The 17,166-nt window shown below is 46.8% G+C and overlaps 1 protein-coding gene across 1 annotated transcript in view; it reads right to left on the bottom strand.

The window, feature by feature from the left end:
- The window catches only part of COL4A2 (collagen type IV alpha 2 chain), a 188,063-nt gene that overhangs the window by 18,456 nt on the left and 152,441 nt on the right, over positions 1–17,166 (bottom strand). The window contains exons 28-34 of the mRNA XM_019644780.1: positions 14,294–14,401; positions 11,168–11,389; positions 6,818–6,979; positions 4,512–4,682; positions 3,548–3,691; positions 1,164–1,286; positions 659–840 (exon numbers count right to left, since the gene is read on the bottom strand). Coding sequence (XP_019500325.1) covers positions 659–840; positions 1,164–1,286; positions 3,548–3,691; positions 4,512–4,682; positions 6,818–6,979; positions 11,168–11,389; positions 14,294–14,401 — 1,112 coding nt within the window. The remainder of the gene's footprint in view (positions 1–658; positions 841–1,163; positions 1,287–3,547; positions 3,692–4,511; positions 4,683–6,817; positions 6,980–11,167; positions 11,390–14,293; positions 14,402–17,166) is intronic.

Here is a 17,166-nt window from a genome sequence, read left to right as displayed (position 1 = left end):
CAGTTGTGTGCTGAGGAATGTGGCCGTATAATACATATAAATGAAAGAGGATAAAAAGATAATGGCAGGAAATATGATCTATGCCATGCTACATATACTGTCTACACTGTACTCAACAAAACTGCAAGGTGGCTACTACCTGCATTTTACAGAAGAGGACATAGAGGTGGAGAGGTGGGAGCCCTTTCCTGGGTCAGGATGCACAACTGTTGCCATGACATTGTGCCTGGCCCATAGCAAGTGCTCATATGACATGTGTTGAGTGAAGAAATCAATAAATGAAAGGCCAGGATGTCCTCCATGCTATGATTCAGTAATGAGTTTGCAGTCCTGATATCACATATGTGCTCGAGTTTAGAGCCCGGATCTCTAGAAATTCAAGTTTTGTTCTCTCAAGGCCCACGTGAAAAAATGCAGACGTCATGCTTTATTTACAGAAGCCCATGAAAGAGTGTGGGTGACACTCCAATCACCACTGGTGTTGGCGCGAGCACAGCATTTCCTTATGCTGGCCCAGGACCCAGGACGACCTGGGGCTCTAAGTCGGAACCTGTGCCTTGATCACTCATGCCCCCTAAATGCTGGGTCACAATGCTCAGGTCACAAGCCAGGGGACAGGAGTTGACAAGCAGACATGGAGTCCAAGGAGCCCACTTACCCTACTTCCTACGAAACCTGGAAACCCTATTATTCCGGGGGAGCCGGGCACACCGGGGAATCCTGGCAAACCAGGCACGCCGGGAACTCCGATGTCTCCTTTGACTCCTTTGATGTAGCCGGGCCTCCCAGGTAACCCAGGGACGCCCGACAGTCCCGGGATCCCTGGCATTCCTGGAGTACCTGCAGGAAGATCCCGAGGGTAACACCCTGGTGAGGACAGGCACCCGCTCTCCCCAAGCTTTCCAGTTTGCTGTCCCGAGTGCTGCAAATATTAAGATGGGAAGGCGAGGCTACTCAGGCCTCAAAGAACCACCGTGAGCCCATGTGTGGAGATGTCAGGGTGTCAGAAGAGCTGGGACACAAAGAAGGCTGGCGTGGGTGCGGGGGTATGTCAGACTGAGAGAGACAGAGGTGGGCATGGGGCTGGGCGGGGAGAAATGGGACCCCCCCACCCCAGGCCTGGCAGCTCAGAGGTCAGACTGGGCCTGTCGGCGACGCCTTACCTTTTAAGCCCAGGTATCCCTTCAATCCCATAGGTCCTTCATCTCCTTTCTCCCCTTTAAAGTATTTCATTTCTGGCAGGATAATGGGAGGAGGTCCTGGGGGGCCGGGGTCCCCTCGGTTTCCTGGAAGGGAACAGAATGCAGTCATTTCCCTTGACCTCTGGACCAGGTGTAAGAACACAGGTGGAGAAAGCCTCTCAGCTGCTGCTGTCCTTCAAAACCCGAACCCTGAGAGGCTCTGAGCTGAGGGGCGGCACGGGTACCCTGACCTGGAAGCCTGCGTTCTGGGGTTGAGGCTCTCTGAGAGACACAATGCCGGTCTTCTGTCCCCTCCCACACTCCTTCTCTACCCTGGAGGTGTGAGCAGAGCACATCGGGATGGAAGGACCTGCTCCCCCCAACAGTGCTTCCAGGACAACGCAGGGATGAGTGTGAGAGGGTAACACAGAATTTATTTGGACTCTGATGAGACAGTGATCAAACTTGATCATAAACACCAAGTATCAAACGAGGAAGGACACCAGCTCAATCCTCTTCCTGCAGACACCAGGTGAGCCTCAGAATTTACAAAGGGTCAGTCAGGGCTGGGAGGTCACAGAAATAAGCCAGTGGGGTGTTGCAAGGGAACTTCTAAGGAGTCAATAAACTGGAGGTGGGGGAAGGGGACTCGGCTTAGGAGGCTGCGGGCTAGTCGGAGAACTGTGCTCTAAGGTTCAGGCTGAGAACGTTCCAGAATCTGTCTGTGTTCACTGGATGAAAGGGAAGCTGGTAAATGAGATTTGGCTGAATGGAAGTAATTTAGTTTCATTCATTGAACGCTTATTGAGTATTTAATGATGGGTTAGGTATTGAGAGGGACAAAACCATACATTGTTCCTGTCTTGGAGAGGTCACCATCCAGTGGAGGGACAGGCACCCCCAAGGTTAACTTCATTTCAAGAAGGCTGGAGGAAAATGTGTGGTGGAGCCAAAAAGAAAATGGTGTAGAATCCAAGTGTAATTTAACTTTAAATTTCATTTTAAAATATCTTTTTTGTTTGTTTGTTTTTTGCTCAATAGCCTATAAACCCTAAGTCAACATGAAGATTATTTGAAAATGTAAGCATGAGTTAGAAAGCTTGCAAAAAGTAGTGCCCTAGACGGCAATTTCTGATTTTTCTAAGAATTTGCAAACGTTATAGCTCTTTGGGGAGTAATTAAGTTTTTTTTTTAAATAGCATTTTGAGTTATAATTTACATATCATGCGATTCCCTCATTTAAAGAGAACAGTTCAGTGGTTTTTAGTGTATTCAGAGTTGTGCAACCATCACAATAACTTTAGAACATTTTCATCAGCCCAGAAAGAAACCCTGTGCCCATCAGCAGTCATTCCCTCAACTACGCCCTACCCCCAAGTCCTGGGAGATGACTAATCTAATTTTTTGTCTCTATAGATTTGCCTATTCTGCATATTTCATAGAAATGAAATCAGACAATATGTGGCATAAAGTTTTCAAGTTTTATCCACGTTGTCACATGTATCAGAACTTCATTCTTTTTGTATTGCTGAATAGTATTCCTTTACATGGACAGCCCACATTTTGTTTGCCCATAGTGGTTGTTTCTATTTTTGGCTATTATAAATCATGCTGCTATGAGCATTCGTGTAGAAGTTTCTGTGTGGACATGTGTTTCCAGTTCTCTTGGGTGTATACCTAGGAGTAGATTTGCTGGGTAACTCTCTCTTTAACTTTTTAAGAAACTGTCAAACTGTTTCCACACCGGGTTCCCATTTCTCCACATCCTCGCCAACACTTGTTACTAGTAATTATTGGGTCGTCAGGAAAGTCATGACGCATTTGTGCATTGAAAAACAGAGAAAAATACATCGTCACTTTCTGACGACCCAATAAGTTTTTAGAGACCATTGTGATACTTTCAGGACAAAGGCGTTTGAACAAAAGACATGAAAATGTGGTTTGTTGGTAACACACTGGCTGAACAAAAAGCCTCACACGTGGGGTCCTGAGATGCCTGCCTCATTTCTGTGGGTCACAATCTCTGTGGCACTGTGTTGTATCCTCCCAGCTAGAACACTGAGGCCCTTCCCTCCTTCAGAATTAAGCTTCCCTTGCTTTTCACCCGGCCTCACCTCCTTATGCTGACCATGGAATAATTGTGGTGGGATATGTTTCTTATGACATAGTTGGTTCTTAATGCCACAATTATTTTTGTTCTCAAAAGTTTCCATTGGTTAGGATTATTCCCTTATTATATTGTCAGTGTGATGAGGCAGGGATAAAGCCTCCCAGTTTTTGTTAATTTCTTTTTTGATAGCAATGTAATGCCCCCATGAAAGTGAGTCTCCACCCTGCCAGAAATACTTTAAGAGAGGTGGGCGTACCTTTCACACCTGGCTCACCAGCCAGACCCTTCAGCCCTGGAACTCCGAAAAATCCGGCCTCTCCTTTGTTTCCGGGAAACCCAGGTCTTCCTTTGTGCCCAAGCATGCCTTGGAAACCATCCATCCCTGGTGAACCTCTGCCCCCTGCAGAGGGAATGAGAAAAGTGCTGGGTTAGGCATGGATCTGCAGGGGATGTTTCAGTCTCACTTGTCCATGGCATCCCACAGAGCCACCAATGTGAGAAGATGCTAAGATTCTTAACCTAACGTAGGGATTTCTGGGACACCGTTTTCTAAGGGGCTTGCTTGCTGACCTACGTACAGACTGAGGGGTGCAGAGTTAGCCCATCTGCCGTCTGGCCTTTGGGGGTAAGACATAAGGCAAACACACAGCAGTCAGGCAGAAGGACACGAGGAAAACTGGAAGGTCACCTAGGTCCTGGGCCCATGGAGAAGAGGTTAGAAGGGGCACTAGAAGTTAACACACATTTACACGGCACGCATCATGGAAGTCTGTCAAAGAATGAATGGAAGATCAGACCACTGTGCCTCTAGCAATAATCAAGAGGCCAGAGGGCTCCACTGTTAGAAAACACCCCCTCATTTGTGCGCAAATAAGCCTATGTTGGTGACCAAGCATTTTCCTTTGTTTTCGTTTCTGTTCACAAACCAGCCTCTGGATCTGAATGCAGTCTCCTGAGGAAACCACCCCACAAATTTCCCCACACAGAAAATAAGTCCTGTTCCGCAGGCAGTTGCTCTTTCTTGGTTAATTAAAAAATTGACATTAACACCTAGCATAAGCAGCATTGGCTCACTTTCTCAGGGTCTGAAGATTCCTGGGGGAGAGGCGTTCTGAGGCTACAACCTGCAGGCACGTGGGGCTAGTCTATCGCTGTCCCAAGTCCAAGTTTAACATGCCCCACACCCCATAAGATAATACCCTGTCGTGTTACACTTTTACCTTTTGGTCCAGGGATACCAGGCATTCCGGCTATTCCTTTAAATCCAGGGTTTCCTGGATGACCTCTTTCACCCAACAAACCAGGGTCACCTCTATCACCAAAGACACCCTTCATGCCCACAGGGCCAGGGACACCTGTGTCACCTGGTTCCCCTCTGTCTCCAGGCAGACCTGTCAAAGAGAGGGGGAATGAAAATAAAACAGGATGAACAAACCACACACAGAGAAAATGCCTCTTAGGATACTTCTAAGGCATCAGTTACAAAAACTTTTCTGATAAGAAAAACTTCCTGGAAGGAAAATGGGAAACTATAACTATAAAGGTGAGTTTTAAAGGTGTGACCTGAACATGTAGAAAACCCTCAGGGCTGGTCTTTCTTTCTTTTCTTCCCTCCCCTTCCCTTCCCTTCCCCCTTCCCTCTCTCTCTTTCTGTAAAAATTTCACTGGGGAATTGGGGAAAGGGAACAGACAAGTTGCTGTCCTTTTGTTCTTCGGTCTAGTTGTGGAGGATGTCACTTCACTGGCCCATGTTGGTATTATCATTGCGCTCTTCCTGGGTGAGGCAATTGGTCGCCTGCCATTGGATGGCTGCCCAGCTCCAGGTTGAGCTGTTGTTCACCATTTTAGCTGTAGAGGGCGCAGCATCACTGGCTCTCATGTGGGATCCAAACCGCGGCCCTGCTGCTCAGAGCTGGCACTTCCAAGCCAACTCTTAACCAACGCGCCACATGGCCGGCCCAGGGCTGGCCTTTCTACAGGGGTTTTTCTTTGATAGCTGGAGGCTAACCTGTGGGACTCAAGCCAAACGTGATATCTAGAGGAATCTGACTCAGTTCACTCAAGCCCTCTTGCCTTTGGAACCCAAAGGAATGAAGCTATTAGCGGTGGAATGATCAGGTGGGTGCAGGGGGCATTACCAGCTCTAAGCTGGGATGTGATCCCTTTCCTGGGCTGCCCAGCCCTCATGGCCATGGCTGGCTCTCGCTTGAGGATTAAGTTCTAGGGGAGGTCCTGCACCTGCCGCCTTGGCTGTTCCTATCATTCCCTTCCCTTTCTCCTTGCTCCTACCTTGTTATCTCATTAGGGCTTCTGCAGCTGCCCAGCTCACTACTGTCCCCCGCCTACCACCACACAAGCTGCCAGCTTTTTTAATGCACCCCTCTGCTAAAATCCCCCAACGATCCCCTTGCCTAGGGGATCTAACTCCTTAGCTTAGCATTCAGTGCCTTCTAAACTTTGACCCAATCTCCCTCTCCAGATCACCAGTTCCCGACTCAGATTAAGCTCTCTCCCCTGGCTGGTTTGGGGGATCACAGTGCCAAAGCTTTCCTTGAGCATTCCCACCTCAGCTTGTGCTGTTCCTCTTGGGAAGGACCCAGTTCCTGTCCTTCCGATCTTCCATGCCTGGCTTGTCTCATCTCCTTCTCCCAAGACAGTTCCAGCCTGCCTAGCTCCACTGCCCCTCAGAAACTGGGAGCCTTGAGGTCTGGTCACTCAGCTGGCTTGCCCTGGCTGAACACAAGCCTTTTATGTGTGTAATTCTCTCCCCAGCTGAACTGTAGGCTCCTTTAGGGCAGGGCTTTTGGGTGGATCTTTACACGCCATGTGATGCTCTGTGTTTAGCTGATGTCCCATGGCTGAGAACAGGCAAGGCCCGTGAACACTGACACAGAAGTCCCCAAGCCTCCTACCCAGGGTGTCTCGTGCTGTAAAATGAGTGGGTAGCACAGTGCCCGGAGTATCTAGCCCCACTTGAGTTGAGCCCCTAGTTTTTGGATGCAGTTGAGGCCACTCACGGGGGGAAGCCCTGGGCCCATGTGTAGGGAAATGTCTGGCTTACATCTGGTCTTTGTGTGGCACAGCGGTTCCCTAATGCTGACCGGTTACGGTCCTAGACAAAGTCGTCACCTGGCTATGGCAAATGAGAGAACTAGCGTCGCCCTGGATGGTGCCTGATGCACATATGGGCCCTTGACTTCCTTTAGCACCACTGTGGCCTCTTCCCAGCCTCCTGCAGGGATGACCATGTGGGGACACAGGGAAAAGGTGGCCACCTACAAGCCAAGGAGAGAGGCCTCAGGAGCAACCAACTCTGCCTACACCTTGATGTCAGACTTCCAGCTTCCAGAACTGTGAGATAATACATTTCTGTTGCTTAAGCCACGCATGGTGGCTTAGAATCCCTGCAGCTTTTGAGAGGGGGTTCCTTGGAGCACAGTTTGAGAACTTTCTAGGAGGGTAGTACTTGTCCAGTTGTCCGTATGAGTGAGACCTTGGCCCCTTGATGAGAGGGTTGGTTCCTTACCTCCATAGCCTAAGGCACCTGGCAGCCCCAAGGGCCCCTCCTGGCCAGGAGCTCCGGGGAAGCCATGCTGGCCAGGTGGCCCGGGCAGCCCTGGCTGTCCTGAAGGTCCTGGGAAGCCTTGGTGACCCTTCAGGCCTGGCATTCCTGGCATCCCCTGGCTTCCTGTAGGAATTGAGACAAGAGCCATGAGGCCAACCCCATACAGTTCATTGCAAATAATATCTATCTCCTCGGACCTATTCTATAAAAATAGGATTTAATTTTTTCTGGATTGTAGGAACACTGGAAAATACAAAGAAGTATAAAGGACAAGATCAAAGTAACTCATGCTATCACCCAGAGATAAACATTAACATCTTGGCATATTTCCTTCTGGCTCTTTTTTCTATTCACATAAATATACCTAGAAATAGACATTTTACAGAACTGACATCGCACTATAAATAAAATTATAATCGAACTTTTTTTCACTTGACGTTATATTCTGATCATTTTGCTACATTTAAAATACTCTATGCTAATACCTCATCACATGGACACATTTAGTTCCCCCACCCTCACTTTTTTTTTGTTCTTACAAACAGTGCTGTGAGGAAGAGATTTTTTTGGTACGTAAGTCTATGTTGCTGGTCATTTCTTTAGGAAAGTGTCCTAGAAATGACTTAGTGGGTCAAAGCAAACATGAGCTTTAGGTTTTTTAATACACGCTGTCACACTGATCTCAGAACACCTGTCCCAATTTATTCTCCTCCCAGTGTTTTCTCAGCGTCAAGCACTGGCATTAAAGCACAGGCAGAAACCTGGCAAATACGACCGAGAAAAAAGTGGGTGTATCAGCTGTGTTACTTTGCACGTTTTTGATGATGAGTTACATTTCTTTCTCCTAGTTTTTGTTTTTTGATGAAATTTTTGTTCTTGCCTGACATTTTCCTGTGAAGATTTAATATTTTTCTTTTAGATTTTAGCATTCTTCATATATATTAACTAATTTTTCTTCATATCTATTATAAAGTTTACTCTACTGCCCCAATTTTCATTTTGTTTTTGACACGTAGAATATTAAGATTTGTGTGTAAATTTTATGCAAAGTTTTGGTGCTTTCTTTCCTCGATTTTATGTTTAGAATATACTGCCTTACCCAGTGGTCCGATAACTATGAGCATAATTTTCTCCTAGTTTTTTTTTTTTTTAACACTAACTCTCCGGACCTCCTTATATTTAGGCTTTTTCTCCTTTCTCCTTGGAATTTCAAGTTTTTTATATTTATCCAACTAATACCAGTAGAAGGGCCAACATCTTCCATTTGCATATTTCTCCAAAGACTTTCAGGGGACCTCACTCATTTATCTCACGACCATTCTATCAAGTGTGTAGGGCTCACCTGAGAGAAGGAGGCACACAAGAGTTGGGGGGACATTGAGGTGGGGGTGAGGCATTAATGAAAGGGACCAAGTCAGTCTTGGACCAACCCAGAATCCGACTCTCAAGTTTGTCTTCCAGTTATCCGATTTTGTCAACCACGCTGAGGAGGAAGGTCTGAAATGAGCAGGACGCGTATATTCTCATGTACTCCAGTTTTACTGTGGGAATTGAGGACACTTATGTTTTGGGTTCTATCTTTAGAGTAACAGTTCCAGGGAAAGTGTGATTGCTAGTGGCTGCTAATGGTCTCACAAGAGTAGACAGGTGGTGCTGTAGGTGGTGAAGCTTTACCAGGAAGTCAGGCTCCTGCCACAACGCTCCACAAGGACAGGCAAGTGCCCTTAAGGCTGGATGAACTGAGAGCGCTGAGCAAGCCGGTCACAGGAGCCGGGGCCGACAGGGTCAAGGGCGGTCTGAGCTCGAGTTTCTGGGTGCCTCCCTCATAGAAGTGGACAGGTCAGGCCACGAGTAAATGGCATGAAGTGACCTCTGCTACTTAAGTGGCTGCCTTAAAATATTCAGGCACGGGACATTTTGCTCTTTCAATTGTCTGCTGTGATGGGTGATTTGGAGCTCAGTGCTTTAAGTCAATTTGTATTTATAGAATATCTACTTAAAGAAAGAAACAACTACAAAAAAATCAGCTTCCCTCAGCTAAACAGCCTCTGATCCATGAACTTGGGTGATGACTTTATTCAGAAGTTCTGCTCAGAAACACGGCTGCATCAGGCGCCTTAGTAACTGCCCCACATGGCTAAGCAAGCCAGACGTGGTGTCTGCCTGCCGCTCCTGTCACGTGGGTGGACTGAATGGAAAACAGTTTCTCAAAACTTTGATGCTTCAGAAGTTAGAACTTTGATCAAACAAAATATTCTGCCTAAACAAGCGGGTCATTAAGGTGACATCAAACATGGAAAACCTGCACAGACTCTTAAACCTGCTGCCATTTTTGTTGTTGCTATGTTCAAACATTTTGAAATCTATGGGAAGTAATTTTGTTTTAAAAAATCTACCGGAAGTACCCTTCTGTTAAAGAGCTTGGGGCACTGCTGTTACAATGTCGCCAGTTCCTCAGTCTCTACAGAGAGCCGCCAAGTCACACATGCTCCATAACTGACCAGGAGGTAGTGAAGTTGGCAAGGGCAGACCCCAGACATCCTGGCATCCGGTCCCCACTGCTTGGTGATTTTACCCAATGGCCCATGTACCCGGCTGGCCTTGGACACAGTGGTGTGTGTAGATGTGTGTGAGCACACACGCAAGAGTGTGAGTGTGAGAAGGTGAGTGTGAGTGTGCGGGTGTGTTTGTGAGTAAGAGTGTGGGTGTGTACATCTCAGCATGTGTAAGAGAGATCATGGGAGCATGTGTAAGTGTGTGAGTGGGTGGGCACACATGTGTGGGTCTCTGTGTGCATGTATGTGAGTGTGTGGTTGTGTGTACATGAGTAGACATGGGCATGTGTGCATGCATGTATGAATGTGTGTGGGAGTGTGTACAAGCATGTGTGTGGGTGTATGAGCATGTGTGTGGGTATGTGCATATGAGCCTGTGTATATGAACATGTGTTTGAATGTGTGGGTGTACGAGCGTGTGTGAACACATGTGAGCATGTGTGTGCACATGCATGAATGAGTGTGAGTGTGTGCATGCATGCACTTCAGTCGTCTCAGGCTCTTCCATTCTTTGGGCCTTGCCCCAGTGGGCCTCTCGGTGAACACTGGCATCTACTCTGGGGGTTCTCCCGGTCAGTTGATAGTGGAGGCACTGATCAGTATCATCATGAAAACTGATGTGCCCTGTGTCCCACTTCCTAGACCTGTTGGGAACTGACACGCTCATCTGCAAACCAATTCTGTCTCCTGAACTTGGTGAGTACACCTGCCCATCGAGAATCAGGCTTTCTCCCCCTAGTGACTTCGTGTAAAAGATGCCCTACAAGTCTGATGGCAGTCAAGGGAGAGGACATCTGCTTCCGGCACCACATAGGAAGCCACCTTCTGACAATGCTGTCAACAGACAAATGGTTGATATATAAAGTCACGGTGCATCCTGCATCTTCATATTTGATTGGGAACATCAAATAGCAGATTTTGATGGTCTGGTGGTCTCTAGCACCTGGTGTACTGAAAGTGAACGTCTGCTCTGTAGTGACACAATCTTTTATTTAAGCCTCTGTTGGGTGCAACTGATCTCACAGATTCATTGCACACAAATTTTCAAATATCTAACAGTTAACTTAAGTATTGTGACTCATCACTTCCGTGTCTTCCCTCTCTACTGTAACCTATCGCCAGTTGTGTTTGTGACTTAGTAAAGACGTATTTCACAGCGGCATTTTTGCATGCAATGAATCTGTGAGATCAGTTGTGCCTGATGGAGGGTTAAGTGAAGTGTTTAGGGTTCTCAGTGCCAATTTTGCATAAATTGATACGTAAAGCCATCTGATACCTTGTTCATTCATTAAACCATGGGCGCTCTTTCTACTTTGCTAGACATATATAGATGATATTGTGAACAACATTAATGAATTTTTAAACCAATTAATTTTACACATGAACTTGCATTTCAGACCACTTCTATGTTCTTCGTCTACCTCTCACTGAGCATGGCCAAGTTCCTTCACACATACTGCACACATTCTGCCGAAGGCACCAGGAAGTGCCCCCATGTTGATTCCCACCCAACTTGGGAACAGAGTGTATCAGCTTGTCTGTACTTATAAAAGGTCTCAAATGGCCATTCTTTTCTGGCTACAGAAGATGAGTATTGTCCTAAAAACATTCTAAAGGAACATTGGAACTAAGTGGGGAAAAGAAAAAAGCAAGACTCCTACTATACAATCCTATCGCTTCTTACAAAATGCCCCAGGAGGGATGTTGGACCCACCTCTGGGAGCCATGGTGCTCCCCTCCTGACACGGTGACTTACCCCTGAATCCAGGTGGGCCTCTGTCTCCTGGAAGACCTTTCAGCCCGGGGTGTCCAGGCAATCCAGCATCTCCCCGGGGACCCGGCTGGGCTCCCAGGACTTCACCAGGAAGGCCCCTGTCCCCTGGAAGCCCGACTGGCCCTGGTGGGCCACTGGAACCTGGGAACCCATCTGGGCCAGGCAGGCCCACAGCTCCTTTGGATCCTCGGGGTCCCACGAACCCTAAAAGGAAACATGGGTCATCTCCAAAACTGCAGGTCAGCACTGTGACATTCTAAGAGAGGTATCAGAAAGAGGCTGGAGACAGCAAGGGTTTGCAAATTCCCTCCATGGCAATAAATCCCTGGTGATCAGTAAGTTTGGAAATGCTCTGAAGGGGAATTGATAGCCCTTTGTCATGGTGACTTTCAATTGCCCATATTTGGATGGAGGGAGGGTGGCTGTCATGTGCTGGGCAGTTGTGCCTTTCCTTACCACAGGCTCAGATGGTGTCCTCACCACTTCTACTTTCAGTACCTTCACCCCTCGTGTGACCTCAGACTGAACTGAGGGAACAGGCAGTCATGTGTTTTGTTTGGAAAAGAAGCTTTCTGAGGTCAGTACTGCCTCAGCTGTGGTGTGCCGGAAATCTGTCTGTCCTTTCTGTATGGCATAACTGACAAAAGAGACCCCTTGCCCAGGGCCCCAGGCCTTCCCTAGGGCAGGAAAGCTTTCAATAGCTGGAGCTGGAAGAGGGGTTGATTGGTTTGCCTGTGTTTGGAACAGAGAACAGGATCTGGATGTAATCTGAGAATTAGTTAGCTGGACCCTATTTCAGAATTTTAATGCTGTAATAAAGAAGAGATATGGCTCTCATGGAAACGTTAAAAACTGCGTACTTAAATTTGTAGGTAAGTGCGCATATGTGGGTCTTATTTCTAGAATAGATTCGCACGGTTGTTAGTCTTTGAAGTTGGGCATTTTATTTTGTTCTGTGCACTGTGATGGAAGTATGTTACATTTCATTATCATAAAAAATGACATGTATTTCAAAAATTGAATAGATCAATTCCTCCTTTACACCTTCCCTCTGGTCTATCCAATGTCCCTGTTCACTTAAGGGCTTACATTTCAGTAAGGAACAGGCTTTCTACACCTGTTGTCAGCTTCTCGAATCCCCTAATAACGGCCACTTTCCACTCATTTTCCACAACAGGAGAGTTCACGTCCACTTGTCTCAGATTGATAATTATGATTACTAGGTACCCTTCATATTCAAGGCAAGAGGGTATTAATGAGTTATTTTCCTTCTTTCAAAAAAATTTACCCTTAACTTTAGTATATGTGGTATCAACCAAATGAGGGTGCTATGACTTCTAACCATTTAGGTGCTCCCACAGGGCAACAAAATGATACCATCTGATCCTCTGGTGTGGCGGCATAAAAACGTTCCTGTGCTTCTCTCCAATGCAGGGCTGTTACCAACGTCTTGACAAAAGACACAGGGAGCATGCTTCCTACTTGAGCAAATCATGGCAAGGTGCATAGTATGAAAGGCAACAGGCTAAAGGTTTGTAACAATGTCGATGGGACAGAGCACTGAATCCAGGAAGAAAATCTATCAGGGACGATGCAAAGTTCTGCATTTAGTATTAAATCACTTGTCTGAGTGTAGGACATGGGAGAGGTAAAATTCAATTACTCTTTGCTGAAAATACCAGGGGTGCTAAGAAAATGTATCCAAGTGGAAATTTTGGTCAACGTTGCTCAAGCAGTAATTCTCTGTAAGCAGAAGTGTCTGGATGCTGATGGTAATTGCAGAAGTCAAACGTAACTGGTATTCATCTTTTGTTATCGGTATACATTGAGTATTACAATTTTAATAGTATTTTCCTTTCTTAACATGTATATACATTTTTTGGGCACCTTTTGTATTTGCTAAGGGTCTAAATCTAAGGACACAATAGTCCCACTGTTCTGTGTGATATTCCAGACACGCGGAACATTTATTCAGATCCTGGAGCCCAGTTTGAAAGGAATGCTGACACGCCGGAGAGTAGTCATAGAAGGAGGGTCAGAATTCGGAACGCATGAAAATTATGTCACAAAAAGAAAGTCTGCATTCCTGGGCTCAGTTCTGCCCATTCTTGAGATGTCTATGGGGAGATATGGCTACTCTCTCCCGATGTGTGTGAGGGGTGGTTATGAAGTAGAACCAGTGGCTTAAGAAGCAGCCAATGAAGAACTTACTGGGAGGCAGATTTCATTCCAACTGAGGAAGAAATTTCTAGCAATGAGAGTTTCAATGTTTCACAGGTGCTGGATGACAAGAGTGGTTTCAGTAGATGTTAGAAGAACACCTGACCAGAATCCTGAGGGAGGGTGTTTGGCATTGGGTGGCCTTAGTGGTTTCTGCAGTTCTGTTTGAATAACACAATTCTAAAATGTGTGGGCCTCTGCACACCAAGTAACACAGTCATGCTCACTCCTGCCATTTGAGCCATAACTACAGAGGGACACCTGTGTTTGGGGACACTGGATCATATCATAGAGTATGCTGACACCCAAGCAGGTACTCCCTACTTCTTACCACAATTCACTACCAGAAACACATTCATTTCCCTCCATATTTAGGTAAAAGGCTTTAGCTCTTTTAGCAACTAGCTGGCTTCCATAATTCTTTGTTGTGTCAACTGTAGATGGAATGGTTCGAACTGTTTGCTCAGACAAGCTGCAAACTTTAGAGTGAGCAGGTAAAGCTCTGAAAAGCAAAAGCATAGATGGTCTTTGTGTGGTGTTTGGTGAGTGAGCAGCAGATTGGGAATGGATGACAAGAGGGCTGTCTATGCCTTTAATGATCATCACAGAGGAGGATCATACCATGTTGCCCTTAGAATGTTTAATATCAACCAGAGGGAAATCTGTCTTTTTTTCCTGCAATATCTGTATTATCTTCCACAAAACTCCAGTATAACATTCGTGATAAGAAATCCAAGAATTTTAATCTCCCAAGAACACCAAAAGTTATCAAGAATTTGTTGACACAGTTTCTAAATGTAAAAGACAACTGAGCAGAGGCACCCCGACCAGGCACTCACAGTCACGTCCTACTCTAAGGGGCTGAGTGGGGATCTGACCCTGACTTACCTGGGGGTCCTGGGAACCCTTCACGACCTGGATCTCCTGGGAGACCCTTGAGTCCTGGTGGTCCATCAGCTCCTGATAATCCTGGCATCCCTCTTTGGCCTTTGGCACCTAAACAACCCAAAGAAATCATGACATATGTCAGAGCCCCAGGAGGAAACAGCAGTAGCTGAATGGGAGGTGATCGAGTTGGACACCTGACTTAATATGGTCTCTTATGAAACTGGGAATGATGAGGCTGGGGGATTTCAACCCTAAAACAGCACCTCTGATGGCTGCACATACTCCATTGCAGACCCCATAGATACTGGCAACAGGTTCCACCATCCAGTGGACGCCACCAGCTTGCCCGCCCAGAATCCCAAGCTGGGCTGACTGGTGGAGGTCTTTCCTGCTGAAGTCTGTAAAGACTGGAAGAGGTGACCGTTTCCTTAAATGTGCACACACCAACACAGGGACACAGGGATCATGAAGAACGGGGAACCATGACACCACCAAAGAAAGTTTATAAAGCTCCAGTCACCAACCCTAGAGAAATGGAGATCTAAAAAATGCTTGACAAAGAATTCAAAATAATTGTCCTAAATAAGCTCAGGTAATGCAAGAGAACACAGACAGACAATAAATGAAATCGGGAAAATAAACATGAACACGAGAAATTCTACAAAGACATAGATGCCATAAACAAACAAACAAAGAAAAATACTGGAGCTGAAGGTTATAATGAGTGAACTAAAACAGCACCCCTGGGCTTATAGAATGATTTCTTGTGTTTAAAAATCATGCTTAAGGACTCAAGCTACAAGGATAATGCTCAATATTAAGGTTCCGCAGTGTACTAAGTAAGGGCTTAGAATGCTGGGTATGAAATCTTGGCTCTACCTCTTCTCTCTCTGTGGCCTTGGGCAAGTTTCTGAATCAATCTGGACCTCAGTGTCTTCATCTGCAAAATGGGGAAATGATAATACCCACTTCACGGGGTATTGTAAGGACTAAATGAGATACTCTTATCAAATATCTGAGCAGTGCTTATACAGTGGGTGAACTCCACAAATGTTCTTACAATCAGAAGCCTGCAGTCCCTCACCAATGTCATAAAGCTGAACTTACATGCTTTTTTATCCGTGTTCCCAGGTTTTTCTCGGGAAGAGGATGTTGTGTGGTACCGACCCGCTCTTCCCTCCTCAGAAAGTGTGTATCCGGATGGCAGAAGTGAGAGAGAAGGGTCAGACAGGAAGCATGCTAGGGGCTCTCAGCCAAGGGAGCCCTGTTCAGGAAATGAAACTAACCAGCCATGGCAGGACAATGGCCTGGAGCCTCAGACACCCAGACCCAGACATCTGAGCCCTTTGCAGTGAGCAGGCCTCAGATTACATCTCCGGAGTGGGTGTGTGTCACATGTGTGGGCCTCTGGTCTGCTTTGACCACAGAGACTTTATCTGTCTGACAGGTTCTTGCATGAAGCAAGTTTGCAAACTGACACAAAACACATGTTCCTAGACACAGGGATTCTTGGGAAAAATTCTCCAGTTGGTCTCTTGTCTCCAGCACGTCCAGGGTCAGCACCAGGAGATGCAAGATTGAAAGCTCCACAGACTTGCTTGAGCTTAGTAGATCCTTTATCCCGATTCCCAGGAAGAGCCTGAGAGAGTCTCAGAGGGGCTGTCAGTATATGAAGAGGAGGAACCAGAGCGCCAGAAGGCCGACACCGCCCCCTGATTCACTGAAGCCTTGACTGCAGGAGCACAAGAAAGATCAGGAAAGGCCTACACCTGCAGGGCCCCTGCCCTGCTCCCTGGGGAGCTGAGAGGAACTGCCAGTCATCACACGGGCAGCGAGGGCAGGCCTGCTCCGCGGCTGTGGGGGTCCACTTCCTGAGTGGTTGAGGGGTTCTCAGCCTCTGGCCTGTGGCCCCTCTGACACCCATTTCCACTCACTCTCGACCCTCCTGGAGCTTTGGAAAAAACCCTGATGTTGGGAGGGTGATTATATCAGTATTTCTCTGAGGACCACATGCTGAGTAGCAAGGTGCTAGAAGGCTGCCGGAATCTCCTGCTGTATCAGTCTACACCTTATCACAATTCATTAAACCTTCCCCATTGCATTCTGCAAACATTTATAATACCTTAAGCATTTTAAACAAGAACTCCCTGGAAAGTTTCCTGTAGCTTTCACCCACAGCCAATCTATCCAGACTTGAAAAATGTTGACTTGTATTACTTGTAATGAATGACTCAGACTAAAAAGAAAGTAAAACTTTAGACCAGCTAAATGCAATAACTCCTGATCTACTGGGTAGCTCGGATCTGAACCTTTTCATACAGGAAGCAAACCTGAGGCATTTTTTTCCTGGTGTCTCTGTGCCTGCCTGGTTTCAGACTCAAAGATTCCCTTCACCTCAGGCTCTCAGAAACCAAAGCCAGCACACCTGTTGCTGGCAGCCAGGTGCTTCAGGGATCATCGTAATTCTCTGTAAGTATTAGAACAGCAGCTTCCTCTCTGTAGCCTGCGAGGTAGGCGGGCAGGGGCGTGGGCAGGCAAAGCACTGGGTGGAGAGGTGTATTAGTACAGTAAGGATTCCAGCCTCTCTGGGCTACTGTCCCTTTAGAAATGTCCCAGCAGGCCATTAGGTTGGGCTGCTGCCCTGCCATCATGTAGAAGGGGCCAATCCAGCACCCTGGAGTTTTCAATATTTTTCTATATGGGGGCAGAAAGAGGTTGAGAGTGTCTCTCGTAAGCACTTCCCTTGGGCTGGGGATAAGGAGGAGGGCTGTGCTGGGCGCCCAACCAGCTTGCACTGTGGGACCCCATTCCCTGAGGGTCTCATAGCAAGGCTGGCCGTGGGGAAACACAAGGTGTGGGAACCCAAGCTTCAC

The sequence above is a fragment of the Hipposideros armiger genome, unplaced genomic scaffold (assembly GCF_001890085.2).
Source record: "Hipposideros armiger isolate ML-2016 unplaced genomic scaffold, ASM189008v1 scaffold_91, whole genome shotgun sequence".
NCBI classification, from domain to species: Eukaryota; Metazoa; Chordata; class Mammalia; order Chiroptera; family Hipposideridae; genus Hipposideros; species Hipposideros armiger.
The sequence above is the reverse complement of the archived record's forward strand: the minus strand, read 5'-3'. Positions and strand labels throughout refer to the sequence as shown.